Source organism: Culex pipiens, chromosome 1, assembly GCF_016801865.2.
Source record: "Culex pipiens pallens isolate TS chromosome 1, TS_CPP_V2, whole genome shotgun sequence".
Classification (NCBI taxonomy): domain Eukaryota; kingdom Metazoa; phylum Arthropoda; class Insecta; order Diptera; family Culicidae; genus Culex; species Culex pipiens.
In genome coordinates, this window is record NC_068937.1 from 10,827,664 (window position 1) to 10,841,857 (window position 14,194).

The window sequence follows — 14,194 nt, forward strand, 5'->3', positions numbered from 1 at the left end:
TATTCATATGCTCATAAGTGGAGGTTTTGTTTCAGTGTTTGATTCATCTTTTTTTTCAGTGTATGTGTCAAATCTGTGTTTTGTTAAAATTTGGAATATCTTATAGAATAAATATAGTATATGTAACAAATTACTTTGAATCAGTTTTGTGTAGTCTAAAGAGCAATTTTTGTTATCATTTTGTGTTTACTTTTATACCGCAACTAGGTGGATTGATTTTCTTGGTTTTTTGGGGGAAGTGTCGTGTTTACCTTGGTGTTGACATTCATGAACAATTTATTTCAGGTTAGTTAATGAAAGAATTTGTTTTGCCAACTGAAATGATAAAAGAAGTTTGACATCTAACAAGGTAGAAGCATTAACGGCTCACATCCCCAATGCTTCTTGGAACTGGATTACTCAGAAATGAGCTGTGAGGTTAAACGTCAGATTTGGGTGATTTAACACATAAATGGGTAAACTACACTCAGCAATCTGACGTTTGGCATCAAACGCTCATCCAAAATTACTCATTTTCGTCAAAACCGAACTAATTCAGAAATGAGTAAATGCGGCAAACGTCAGATTTGGAATAAAGTTGGCCGCATCTAGTAATTTCTGAGTAAATTTGGCTTTGATGATAATAAGTAATGCGTGCGTGCAAAAAGGCGTTGTAAAAAGTTATTTTTCGTTTCAAACAAAACATTTTTCAAAGCGTGGTTTTCATAAACACAGAAAGTTTTTCTAATAAAGAATGCCAGCAGTTATGAACAATGTATTCTCAAATGCACACTTTCTTCAACAGTTTGAGTAAACAGCTAACAAAACACACGGTTTTAACGGTGGTATAAATTACGGTCAATAAAGTAACACACCCACTTTCAAAAACTGCTTTTAAAACCGATTCCCTTCCCTCGACTTTCTGCAACATTTTCTTCTGATAAACTTTAATGATAAAATACGTTAACGGTAATTTACGCGTACAAAGTAATCTTTTACTCTTCGCTTAACCCAATAGTATTGTTTTCTAACGTTGATCAATCCTGCATTTTGGTTTTATTTTGCTCTACGTTTTCGTTCGTATGTGTTTTTTTTTTGTGCAATGAATTTGTATGAGTGTGCGTGAGTGCGTACGAAACGCCCGTTAAATTTCACCTAAAATGTACACTTGCAATTTTTATACGATAACATCGGATTACCCATAATCTATGCTTTACGTGTAAATACTTCTACTTGATTGGTCTGAATCGAAGCTCGAATTTGAGCGATATGAGGGAAAGTTCTTTGTTTCTTTATCATGTGTGGGTTTTTGGGAGGTGAAATTGAGAGAGAGAAAATGGTTTCTTTTAAAGCATTTATGTTTGTTTTGGTACGATAAAATATATATACTTTACTCTAACTACAATCGCTAGTAAGCCCCACTGTTCTACCATAGATTGAGAATAAATAGCTGCGTCGTTTCTTGATTTTATTTCTTTAGAGTAAAATGTTTTGATTGTTTAATAGTGGAATCCGGTTTGTGGAAAAGTCTCTTAACTCACACTGTGAAGTGGTTGAATTTTATAATGGAAGAGGAAAATTTGGAAAACGTGTGGCAAAATAGATTTCACTTGTTATTTACATTGTTTATGTTCTTTGTACAATAAGCGCTCGATTTTTTTAAAAGCATTTTTTGTAAATGTTGTTAAAGTTGGATTCTCAATTTTGTGTTTGTTTGGTGGTTTAATACTGATATGCAAAACGATTCGATGTTAATCACTTTCAATGTCATTCCATTTTTAATTCCTTCATTTATCTAGAGGTGCATCTTGTTATCTAATGTTTCAAGTAGATTCAATAAAAAATCTTTAAAAAAAACTAATATCCAGTCTTGAATTGATAAAATTACGTTCACACGGGTTGTTACAAAAACAAAAAAAAAGTAAAACTTTATTTCCACACAACGAAAACGATACAGAAAATTACGCGCCCAGCATCTTTTTCACGGAGTAGCCCGGGATGGCGTAGAAGAACAGCAACAGCAGGAGGGCCAACCCAATTATGATGAGGCCCTTGATGATTCGCCACTTGTAGTTGTGCCAGACGATGTAGCGGACCGACTTGAGCGGATTGAGGAACCACATGAAGGACGCATCCGGTCGACTGGTCGAAAGCATGACGATGGGAAGAGCAAAAAAGCACAGGATAATGAATATTAAATTTTGCGAAAAATATCCTAAAAGTGGTGAAGCTTTCGCAACGCTGAAATGTTTCATCGAAACGTTTATGACAATTCTTGAAATTTTTCAAATGAAATAAGTCTTTTTCAGAATTTTGCACGATATCGGTTCACATCTCTCAAGTTAAAATCGTTCCACACAATCAGTGACAGAAAAATTTTGGCTTAATTGACAGTTGGTTAATGTAGAGTTGTGATGAATTATTACGTTGGTAATAAAGTCGAATAAAATGGGTAAACAAAGTTCAACGTGTAAATGGTGCGAACTGTCATTCGAACGAACGAACGAGAGTGCAAGTCAAACGTCAGTTGAGATTGGATCACAGCATCAAACGGATGTGCCAGGGAAGTTGAAATTTGTTTTGTTTTTGATTGCTAGTAAACAAAAGAGCACGTCCGCTAGAACACCGAAGCGCCACGTAAACAAAAGAGCATTTTGTGTTGAAAGCGCCACGTAAACAAAAGAGTGCGTCCGGTTGAACACTAACGGAACATTTTCAAGGTGGATACTCACTTGGGCTTCTCCAGCGGATCCGGTTCGTTCCGGCCGTACCCGGCGGGATTCTTTTCCGCTTCCTCCTTGGTCAGCAAGTGAATCTCCGCCTCCACCTTCCCGGTCAGCTCCATCTCGTCGTTTTCCTTCTTGATGAAGAACGGCCACCAGCCGCGGACCCGCTTCTGCTTGAAAATATTCACCGTCGGGACGTTGTCCGTTTTGAGCATGTCCAGCGTGCACAATTTAGAGGACTTGGCCCCCCGTGGGAACCGGTTCAGGTTTAGCGATATCGCCCCAAGGAAGTCATCCGCCGAGAAGTGGTCTGCGTCCCAGACTTGCAGCTCGAGGCGAGCTGGAATCTTCACTTCCGTCTCGTCCCAACTGAAGAGGGACTCCTTCCGGGACAGAACGATTCGCTCCTCTGCCGCAAGATACTCGAACGGATAGATGAATCGCCAGTTGAAGTTTCCCTCACCGGTTAGCGACCGGTAGTGGATGTCCGTGGCCTGGTTGTCCTGTGGACCCTTCAGCCACCTAAAAGAAGCATTCGTTAGAAACCTGCATACCAATTTGCATCCCCTAATCATACCCCTTGACGTAAATATCCGACATCTTCTCGCCGGTGAAGAACGCATCGTCCTCCAGCACGACATCGTCCGTGTTCCAGATGACCACCCGCAGCTCGTACGACTTGGGCTTCCGTGGCGATATGTCCACCGGAGGTCCCGGCAGCGGCATATCCATCGGAAACATGTCCACCCACATTTCCAGCTTACCCTGCTCGATACCCGGTTTGTCATTGTTGTACAGCGATCGCGACTCGATGTGTTCCGGAACGATCTGAAAGAAGCTTGCTTGATATTCTTGTCACAATGTCTTTAAAATTTTGCCTACCTTGCATCCAACCCTCGGTACCTCCTCCCATCGGTGTAGAACAGCCAGCGCCAGGTGTTCATCCCGGAACTTGCACGTCGTCGGTCCGTTCCACGCCTGGATCTCCTCGTTGGTGAAGGTGAAGCAGTACCGACCGATCACGACACGATCCTGCAGGTACTGCGGTGGTTCCAGCTTGTTCTCCTTGCACATCTTCGTCAGTATCTGGGTCGGCTTCATCGGATCTCGCCACTGGTTGTAACCAGAGCTGGAATTATAATCGAATTGTAGTCACAAACATTGTTTCAACCATTCCCGCGATACTCACTCTTCATACCGACTGGCGATTCCGCACATCGCCCGGTGCTTGCTGTAGAACCGGTTCTCCAGGTCGATCTTCGTTTCGCCGATCAGATCGTCCGACCCAACCAGATCCCAGTCGAAAATCTGCACCGTCAGCATCGAGTCCTGCGGGAAGGTGGCCTCGATCTCGAAGCACTTGCCAAACACCGGATTCAGCTGCTTACTCACGTAGTTCTCCTTGTCCGAGATGCGCTTGCTGCCCAGCTGCAGCACCACGTACGGATCGGCCTTGCCGTTCAAATCCATCGGGTGCAGATCGGTACCCTTGATGACGTAAACCCGCACGAGCACGTGGATCGGGTCGTTCAGCGGTAGCGTTGGAGCGAAGGCCGGTTCCATACCCTTCTCGATCGGAAGCTTGTACACCTTGATGGCACCCTTGAAGAAGCCCACGATTCGGTTTTCGTCCTCTGTACTGTCACCAGTCTTCTTGCCACGATACAGCGGGAACGACAGCAGCCACTCTTTGAAGTTGTTGTACTCCGGCAAGGTTTCAAGTTCCGTCGGGTAGATGTGGCAGGTTGCAGTGTTCGGACTGGCGATCTTCTTCGGCGTCGTCTTGGGACTCAGCTTGGAAACGAACTTGGACGTCTTCACGCCCAGCTTCTTGCCACCCTCGGTCGTGGTCACTACGTGGTTCTCCAGAGCACGTGACGTCGTCGTATGCTTCGAAGCTTCGATCAACTTCTCGTACGACAGGAAGTACTTGGTCCACCAATCTTTGCTCGATTCGTCGTCGTCCTCGGCGTCGAACGTGTCTTCGTGTTCGAGTTTCTTCTTTGTCTTCTTACCTTTGGCCACCTTGCTGACACACGCAGCTCCGTACAGGGTTAGGTTGTCTCCGGAGATGGACTTCATCAGCGAAGAATCGTGCGGCAGCGTCGTGTTGTTCCCGATCATGTCCGAGTGCTTGGACAGGATGATCTGTCCGTTTTGGTTCACCCTTCTAGGGTCGTCCTTTGGAGGCGCTCGATGCATGTACTTGTGGATGGACGTGATTTGATGGGTTCCAACGAGCGTGTACCGTCCAAAAGATCGACAATCTACGGCCCGAATCGTGATCGGAGGCGCGTACCGTTCCTCCAGTGGAAGCTCAAGGTCGAAGAACTTCAGCATGTTGGCAAAGTTGGGATTCTTCTTCGCGTTCTGAATGATGCTAGAGTTTAGGATCTTGCCCGAACACTCAACGTCAATGCGTGGCTTGTCCACGGTCATAAAGTGTACGCGCTTAAGATCCCGCAAACCCCAGAACAGAACTTCGATGCGGAACCTTGCCAGGTTAGGCCGAACTTCGCGCGGTACCGGAAGTATCGTCATCGTCGAGGCGATGGCCTTTTCCCCACGGAATTCGGTCGCAATGTACTTTGGATCCGTCAACCGTGGGATGTCGTCCGATCCCAGTTCCAGCATTTCGAACGCTGCCAGCAGTTCTCCTGCATTGTCCAGCCCTCGGGTGATCTCGAACCACTCCAGCACCGGGTTCGTATAGTGGTTATCTTTCAGCTTGATCCTCGGCTTTGCCAGCGCCCTTCCTATAAACTCTGACTTTCCAACCTTGTCCTGGTCGTAGATGTCTATCACAATCGTGGGTGGATCCCGTTTGATCTCGTCCTTCGCACCGTAAATCACAATCTCATCGAACAACAGAAGTTCGTCCCAGGTGGGACTAAGGGTTTCTTCGATCACCTGCGTGGTCCTCGACAATTCCGTTATGTACACCGTTGCGTAAGGATCACTCAAGCCCGACGCATCCGAACCGATCAGCGATCGTGCCTGATACACGTGAGCTCGCATCTGGAAGATGTGCTTGTCGACGTACCGTACATCCGACGGTGCCGGAACGTTACTCTTGTCCGCGTTCTTCAGCTCGTACGACATCTCGTACCCCCTCGGTAGTCCGGCGTAGAACGACTTTTTGTGCTTCAGCACTCCCAGCCAGAGGTAGATGTGCAACTTGGCACGGACCTGCCAACCCGCTGGACCTTCCGCCTGCTTCCCGGGTAGTTTCAGGAAGACGGTCTGAACCTTCGAACAGAACACCCCCGTTTCCTCCTCCGTTGTCGAGTAGATCAGGTCCCTGGCACTGATCCTGTGGTACGCTACCCGCTTCCCATTGGCGATCATCCAGATGAACACGTCCGGAAGCGAGTGCTGCGGATCATCGATCAGGAACCGCAACTTGGTCAAGTACGTCTGGGCCGTCTTGTAGCGTTCCTTCATCGAACTCTTGGTAACGAGGGCACGCAGATTTCGGGACATGTTCCCGATCGACTCCACCTCCCGCTGGCACAGCTTCATCCGTTCCTTGTCCAGTTTGGTCTTCCCGGTGCCCGGTCCCACCAGCGCTCCCTTCGTGATCGTAACATACCTGTTACAGCTGGTCGCAATCTCCTCCAGCACCGCCCGTAACTTTACCTCCGACGTCGGATCCTCGTCCTCGATCAGCAAATTCGTCTCCGCCAGCCCGATCTCCATCCGCTCGGTGATCTTCGCGATCATGTTGCTGTTGTACATCCGTCGGCGCAGATCCGGAAACGAACACCGCACGTCCATGCACGGTTTGTTGTCCCAGTACGGCAGGAAGTAGTGGTTCTTGTCGTGCGAGATCGGCTTCGACGCGCTCGTCGTGCTGCTGTACGCCGTCGTATCGACAGATTCCAGCTCGTCTTCGTCGCTCAAGTTGGTGGCGCTTTCGTTGTGTCCGTCCAGCGAGTTTCCCGCATTGCCGACGCTGAGTTCGAAGTAGACCGGCCGCTCGCACACCTTCTTGTCGATCATGGATGCTTCTAATACGGTTCCGAAGAGGAAAAAGTCATCGTTCTTGCAGTACGATGACTCCGAGATTGGTAGCGTGGTCTCCAGCTCAACTGGAAAAGAGAAGGATAAGAACGAACTCGCGAACGATCACCAAACCTTACCATTCTTATCGGTAAACAGCTCCACGTTGTCGGTGATCTCCGTCCGGATCGCCACCAGCAGTCGCGCCCGGTAGCTAACCCCCTCGCCCAGCCCCGTGTTCAGGTTCGAGTTCTGATCGAGCAGGTTGTAGTCCCGCGTCGACCCGTACAGATGCACAAACGACGGCCCGTACGTCGGCAGGAAGCCCTTCTCGCCGTCGTTGGAGATCTGCTTCAGGTCGATGTAGTGCGTCCCGATGATGGCCGGCTTCATCGGGTCCGCGTCCCGAAGCTGAATCTTAATCCGCTGGCACAGCGGCGGGAACATCTCCGTGAACACCAGCTGCTCGTTCCAGGTCGGGTTGTAGGACGCCTTCTTGACGGTGGTTTTACCCTAGGTTTTTTGAGAAAATTGGTTAAGATTCGATCTTGTTGGAAGGGAAGGATCTTGCTTACCGTTAGGCCAGCGAATGACACCTGCACGTACGGGTTGACCAGATCCTTGGCTTCGCCGGTGAACGCCCGCTTGACGTTCGCCATCAGCGAAGAGTTCATGCGGGGCAACCCGTCGGCACGGTAGATCTTCACGATGAACTTGGCTCGCTGCCGTTCGATCGGAACTCCATCCGGTAGAAGCAGGTTCCTGTCGGAGAAAAAATCATATTATTTTGAACTCTTTGAGGTTAGGATCAGTAGACTCACGCTTCAATATCATCCGGATCCTTCTCAGACTTGGGAGGAACTTTGACCGTGTCGCCTTTGCCGATGATTCCGACGTCGCACTTTAGGTAACCCTTCGGACCGGATATCAGATCATCCGGATCCGTTAGGAGTGCCCACTTGTGGTAAAATTGGTGATCTGACAAAAATCTTTTAGGTTAGTTGTATTCAAAATAGAAAAATTCTACACAGATATCGCTACAAAACATCGAGTTCGTGCCATTTCGAATGCAAGTGAGGACAAAAAAAGTGCAAACAAAACTATTAACTACTTCCGGTTCGCGCCGGAATCCCATGCTGGCACAACAACACACGACATCGGGAGGTTCACGCAGGACGGACACAGTCATCAAACCCGCCCATGACGATGGTGGTGAGTGAGGAAGCGGTGGTAGTTTAGATAAATGAGTGTCGTTAGTTTTATTATCGTCATATACAAGCTCTTCAGAAGTTCCTTCCTCTTTCTCCTGACGCAGTGAGTTCAGCTTCCTGCATAGACCGGACGCAAGGAAGCAATAAATGCGCCCTATCCTCCTCCTGTCTGCGGTGGGTCCACTTGTCACCTAGGAATCTAGGAGAGAGAACCGGGCAGTGGACAACGCCAAAACGAGTGCGTTCAAACACCGTCGACCAACAAATTTGCTGTAAGTCCGCCCGACGCGTTCAGTTCGACAAATTTCGCTGTGGGATGCAAATGTTGGCAAATGTCAAACTGCACGATTAAGCGAAGTTGCTGATTATTTGAAAGTGTTTAGTCTGTAAAATTAAATATGAAATGTGAAGAAATCGCCAGTCCTCCCCTAGGCAACAGGACATTAACGAAACAATCTGCTTTATCGCCCGCAGCGGTCGGTGGCGGTTTACCAACAGTTGTCAACACTGCTGTGGCTTAATCCTAGCGTCACATTTCAAAGGGGATTACGCGCATAATTCCACTAGGGCAAAATTAAATTTAATGTTGCGAAATTTGTACCTTTCGCAAACCTCCTCCTAAAGACTCAATTTAGCAAATTCATAGCGGACACATTATCGAAGGGACGCAACAAGTACCAACTGAGGAAGGAAAGTGAAAAATTGATGGGAAAATGAAAATTGCTCACGGCACACTACTGTTGCCAGCAACAATGTGCGAAAGTTTATTAAAATGAAGAAAAATAGCTGCTGCAGCTGCAGCGATACGGGCGGTGAAAACCACATTAGTTATTCGAAGCATGGCACACTTTGTTGCCCATGTCATGAAGAAAATTTAGTGCACTGCTTGGCAGCTGCGTCGCCGAAATTGCTTACGTGTCAAACTGGCACAGTGTTGCCGAATGGTATCTACACGCACGTTCAAAATCACTCAGATTTCGTCAAAACGGAACCTACTCAGAAATGAGTAAAGGGGCCATCTGTCAGATTTGAGTGAATGTCACTCAGAATTCTACGGAAACTGAGTGATATTCACCCAGATCTGAGTGAAATTCACTCAAATTTGACAGATGCCTCGTTTACTCATTTCTGAGTAGGTTCGGTTTTGTCGAAAACTGAGTGTATTTGAAAATACGTGTAAGCTCTTCGATTGAGAATTTATTTACGCAACTGTCAAATACACGTTAAATCGGTAACAGGCAACTTTGAGTGGATAACACCCAAAGGCGCAAACAAACTCGCTGAATTAGCAGCAGATTCCCCGTAAGCCTTTAGTACGCTGTAAAAATGCTAAACTGTTGACTGTTTCCCCCCTTCCCAGCAGCCAAAAGCAACAATTTGTTGTTTGCCTCCGAAAATAACCTAACCTTACCTCAACACGTTTGTGTCTGTTTACACCACCACCTTGGCGCTACGTGCTATCGGTGGCAAAGTAGGCGAGTCCTGGCAGTACCCCAACGGGAGCTGTCACTTCCCCCGCCCCCTTGCTCGGCGGCCTACTGTGTTCACACATTTGGCGAATATCGCGCAACAGATTATCGGAATCAGCAATCATCGGTTCATGGCGGAGAAATTTTGCAGCCTGTTTTATGGCAGACAGTAATGGCGCGTCTGCTGGGAGGTTAGGCCGCCTGTCAAATGTGTCTTTCGCGGAGCGTTGAACTTTTTTTCCGGTTGACAACATCGCCAACGAAGGGAAACAGGCGAATGTTGTGACGGGGTTTTGACTTTGTTTTTATTTTATGGGAAGGGATTGGATTTTATTGCGAAGGTGGTTGCTTGCTTTGAACGTGTAAAGTTGACAGCGGAGCTGTCAAACGGACTCGTTAAACGACTGGTGCACGCTAATTTGAAAACATACTAATCAAGCAAAGCCTACTGATTGGGGACTCGTTCTGTGTCATTTGTCGACTTCCTCGGGGGGAGATTCTTACCTTTCTGGTGCCACAGCGTGGCCACATCCAGCTTGAAAGATCCGACGAGCTTGTTCGTTTGAAAGACGCCTCGATTTTGTAAAACCTTGAAGCGTGTTTGCGTGTGTGTTAGTGTTGCGTGTGTAAATGTGTTTTGGTGTCGCCCGTCCAGCGAAACATTGCATGAATTACCAATGACGAAACACGATGGTGATGGTGATGGTGGTGAAGTCACACACGCACGCACACATACACAAACACACACAGAGTGATAGAGACACATCCATATGAGCATGACCGGACCACAAGATTAGAAACATTTAAGGGAAAAAAGAGCAGAAAAGACAAAGAAGAGAATACAAAAAGAAGAAAAAAAGAGATAGAAACAATGAGATATGCGACATGAACACATTTTGAGCAAACGAGCCCCGTACGAGCAATGAATATTGAAACATTCATCAATTTGATTGAATTTTATGATTATTTGGCTTTGTTCAGTTCAGTGTGTAGATCGTAGCAAGCGTCATTCGGGTTGGAACGAAATTTCAAAGTCAATGCCGGTAGTGCACGTTTATGGGGGAAGGAAGCAACTTTAGGGGGAAATACATTATTCATAACAATGTCGGATAGTTTCAGGAGGTGTTTATCGCTCTATTGGACTGGAAAATGGTTTATGGATGTTCTACCACTCCAATCTTCAATCCTTCTTACTTAAATTCTGAAATTTCACTTGACGTGAAACTAACCTGACACGCAACATAAAATGATCAACAAAGTTCTACAAACAACTGGCAACACTGTTGCTGCAGCTGTTTTCATTGCAAATTTAGCTAAATATTATTTTTACATCTGCTTTTCCTTCTCGACTCTCAATAAACAACAACTGCAAGAAACTCCCACATCCAGAACAAAACTCAACTGTAAAACATCCTTTTTATCGTCCTTCGCCCCTTTTCTCTCTCCCTCTGCAGGTCCAGCTCGCCTGCAGTGTGTTTCTCGGAAGAAAAAGTAAGAAATTAATGCAATTTCACACGCACAGCTGTAAATCTAATTAGCACGGACCCCGCAAAGAAAACCGTGCCCCATTAGCACGCGCCCCACAGACAATCGAGCATTCGAAGCTGGCAGCACTGTTTTGAAATTTAAAATCACTCAATTTTCGTCAGAACCGGACCAACTCAAAAATGAGTAAGTTCGGCAAATGTCAAATTTGAGAAAATATCTCATAATTACTCATTTCTCAGAAGGTTCGATTTTAACTAAAACTGAATAATTTAAAATAAGTGTGTAGATTTGTCAAGTTGAGTCGACGTCAATTTGACAGATTGCACTCCAAACCGAGGGGCCAGACAGTCCTTTTCACATCACATTCCTAAAAAGCCATTTCTTTTCACTGAAACGTAACAAAAACACCGTCTGTTGTGTCTTTCAGGAATGGAAGGTTCTGCTTTTCCTAAAAAACGCTCCTTTTACCACTTCCCTTCCTGTCACACCTCCACTTAATGAAAAACAGATGACAAGGAGGATGCCAGGGTGGATCGCCATTTTTATGGCACTTTTGACCTTCTCATAAAGTAAGGGAAAATCGACCCAGAATTGAGTGCACGAAAAAAACGGCAACACGTTGGCAGACTGTCAAAAGCCGTTCTCCTTCCTTAGTGGGGGCAATTAAATCCGAAAGAAAAAGCACTCGGGAGGGATTTTTCTCAGTCAGTGCTCTCCCTTGGTTATGAATTTCAATTAGGTGGGACCGAAGTTGGCTGGTTTTATGGACTTCGTAGCAAACTATGCATTTTATTAGGATGGAAGGTGGACGTTGGTTTTCAAATTATTATTTAAAGCACGATCGCCGAGAATCGGCGAGAACTGTCACAGGGCAGTGTTGCCAACATGAATCATTTTTGTTTGATTTCCAACCTGATTTTCGTTCATCGTGTGGGCAACTTCAGAATTCAAATTATATTTTCCCAAAGAGACTCTGTCAGTTTCAGTGAGTACTAAAATGTGGGCAGATCAGAACGAAAAAACAAACAAACAGGTAGATTCCATTTCATTGTCCCAAAATTTACCATCCCGGGAGGCAGATCCCGGAAAATAATTGCGGTCAGTGGCTTAGTGTTTCCGGCCAAGTTTCCCTTTTCAAGGTAGGATCGTAAATTTACGATCTAGATTGTGCCATGGAAATTCGAAGGAAGCACGGTTGTTCGCAAAATTATGCTCTGGCGAATGCTTGGAGGCAAGCTGAATTGTGTATGCTTGATGAAACTGATGAATTTCAGGCTGGCAACACTGGTTTCCTGTAAATCATTTTTGAGCTTGCTATAAGACTTTCTAGTCAGAAATTTACCAACAAAGTTGTTTGTCAAGCTACTTCTAGTTTGTTTTTTGACTGACCGCCCGATATGTCAGCCAACATATTTCGCAGGGCTGTGACAGCTCGAGCTCGATGATTGTTTGCGTCAGAACACTGTGACAAGAAGTTCGTCATTTTTGGGTTAAATTATACATTTTTCACCTTATATCTCGATTAAATTTTCAAAAGGCCCTATCTGCATAGGAAACCCATGAGGGATAGGTTGTTTTGAAAATTTAATCTAGATATCTTCAAACAAAATTTAAATTTCAGTGTTGCCAGTCATTAATTAAAATTCAACGGCAACAAATCTCATCTCTTCCGAGAACGAGATAAATTTCCTTATCCAAATATTTCCCCGCAATATTGCAGGGAAAACAAAAATTAATCTCGAAAAATGCAAATATTTAGAATCAACCGAGCCCAGGAATCGAACCAGGCGGTGGTCACCGGAAAGAATTTCCGGCATGCCTAAACAAGCCTGATATTTGTTTGTACGGCACGTGAGTACACAAACCGAGAGAGAGGGAGTGAAACGGGAGTCCAAAATATGAAAGTAGAACATATTTATGATATTTTTTTTCGGGATGATTGAGGGGAAAAAGGGCAGACAAAATGAGAGGAAAAAATCCAGCCTTGACCAAGAATATCAAATATTTAGGATGGAGCTGATGGAACCTTTTTGACCGGAGCTTGCTAGAGGATGTGGCATTTTTCGAAAATGGAAGGCAGAATTCATGTTGAGCAATGTGTTGAGTTAGATTTATGTCGTGTTTTGTCATATTTTGAGAGCAAATTCAGTCCTTACTAGGTTACATCCTGAATGTATCTAAAAATCTTCCTAAATATTGATTATTTACAAAAAATATAAAATACTGTCATCTGGGGCGAATCGGGACACATGGGGCGAATTGGGACAACAGTTTAAGCAATGTTGCAGCCTAATGTTTTCCTTTTTTGAAGTGGTTTCGGTTAGACCAGATTCTGAGCAACAAAATGTGTTCATTCATTCCCTAATTTTAAGCATTTAAGAGCTCTAAAACATGATGTCCCTATTCAGACTGTAGTCCTGATTCACCCTAGGTGACGATAGGCTATTTTGTAAAAAGGACTATGGAAAAAGCATTTTTATGTTATTTCAAACAATCTGGTTAAAATATTTCGAGTAAAAATACAGCCAGAAAAAAAGGAAGAGGGAGGGTACATCAAACTTTATCAGGCACACTGGCAACACTGCTTGGCCGCAACTGTCAAACCGAAGCTGACGTTCGCAAAGGGCCAAACGGTGCAAAACATTCACACACAAATGAAACACAGCGAACGGCTAGTTTTTAGGGGTTTAAAATTTGATCAATACCCGGAGCGTCGTACACCGTTTTTAGGTCGATCTTGAACGAACCCACGACCGTGCCGGAGCGCATAAATTTGCGTGAGTGTATCACCTGTGAGTGGGAAATTGGGCCGGTTTTAGGGCGATTAGTTGGTCACTAAAATTTGGGTTGGGTGCAAAACTTGGGGTCATGCGGTGCCGAGGTAATTCTAGGTTAGGTCACACAGGTTACCAATAATGTTAGTCGTTGGTCAGAAAGTTGCATTTTTCTTGGTTATTTATCAGTTTTGATAGGATTGCATTTAATGAGTGTACTTACAGATAACGTAATAATTTTGTCGAACAGCATCACCGGAGGCATGTGAAAGTCAAACACAAAATACTAAACAAAAAAATAGAATTATTTCTTTTGTAAACAAACAAGACCACCCGCTAAACGCACCTCGTTGTAGTACGGACAGTTGGTGCTCTCCTTGACGCTGGTGTACTTCTTCTGGTCGCCTACTTGGATGCACACGACCGGGTCCATGTTGAGGCCGGGCAGCTGGCGCGCCTCGATGACCGTCACGCACACTTGGAAGTCCTGCGACTTGAGGTGATCGTTGCATTTGGCCAGGTGTTTGATCCTAAGCAAAAATACG

General features: G+C 45.3%; 1 protein-coding gene across 5 annotated transcripts in view; it reads right to left on the bottom strand.

The window, feature by feature from the left end:
- Positions 1 to 1,062: 1,062 nt before the first annotated feature.
- LOC120430618 (otoferlin-like) overlaps positions 1,063 to 14,194 on the bottom strand; it is an 81,752-nt gene continuing 68,620 nt past the window's right edge. For 4 of the 5 annotated variants that reach the window (XM_039595744.2, XM_039595737.2, XM_039595728.2 and 1 more), the window contains exons 7-17: positions 13,996 to 14,179; positions 13,873 to 13,935; positions 13,581 to 13,665; positions 7,529 to 7,685; positions 7,283 to 7,469; positions 6,848 to 7,220; positions 3,895 to 6,796; positions 3,588 to 3,834; positions 3,283 to 3,533; positions 2,712 to 3,227; positions 1,063 to 2,121 (exon numbers count right to left, since the gene is read on the bottom strand). In XM_039595744.2, the coding sequence (XP_039451678.1) occupies positions 1,941 to 2,121; positions 2,712 to 3,227; positions 3,283 to 3,533; positions 3,588 to 3,834; positions 3,895 to 6,796; positions 6,848 to 7,220; positions 7,283 to 7,469; positions 7,529 to 7,685; positions 13,581 to 13,665; positions 13,873 to 13,935; positions 13,996 to 14,179 (5,146 nt within the window). In that variant the 3' untranslated portion in view covers positions 1,063 to 1,940. Of the gene's footprint in view, positions 2,122 to 2,711; positions 3,228 to 3,282; positions 3,534 to 3,587; positions 3,835 to 3,894; positions 6,797 to 6,847; positions 7,221 to 7,282; positions 7,470 to 7,528; positions 7,686 to 9,891; positions 9,977 to 13,580; positions 13,666 to 13,872; positions 13,936 to 13,995; positions 14,180 to 14,194 lie in introns of all 5 variants that reach the window. The other variant, XM_039595723.2, reaches the window with a different exon arrangement.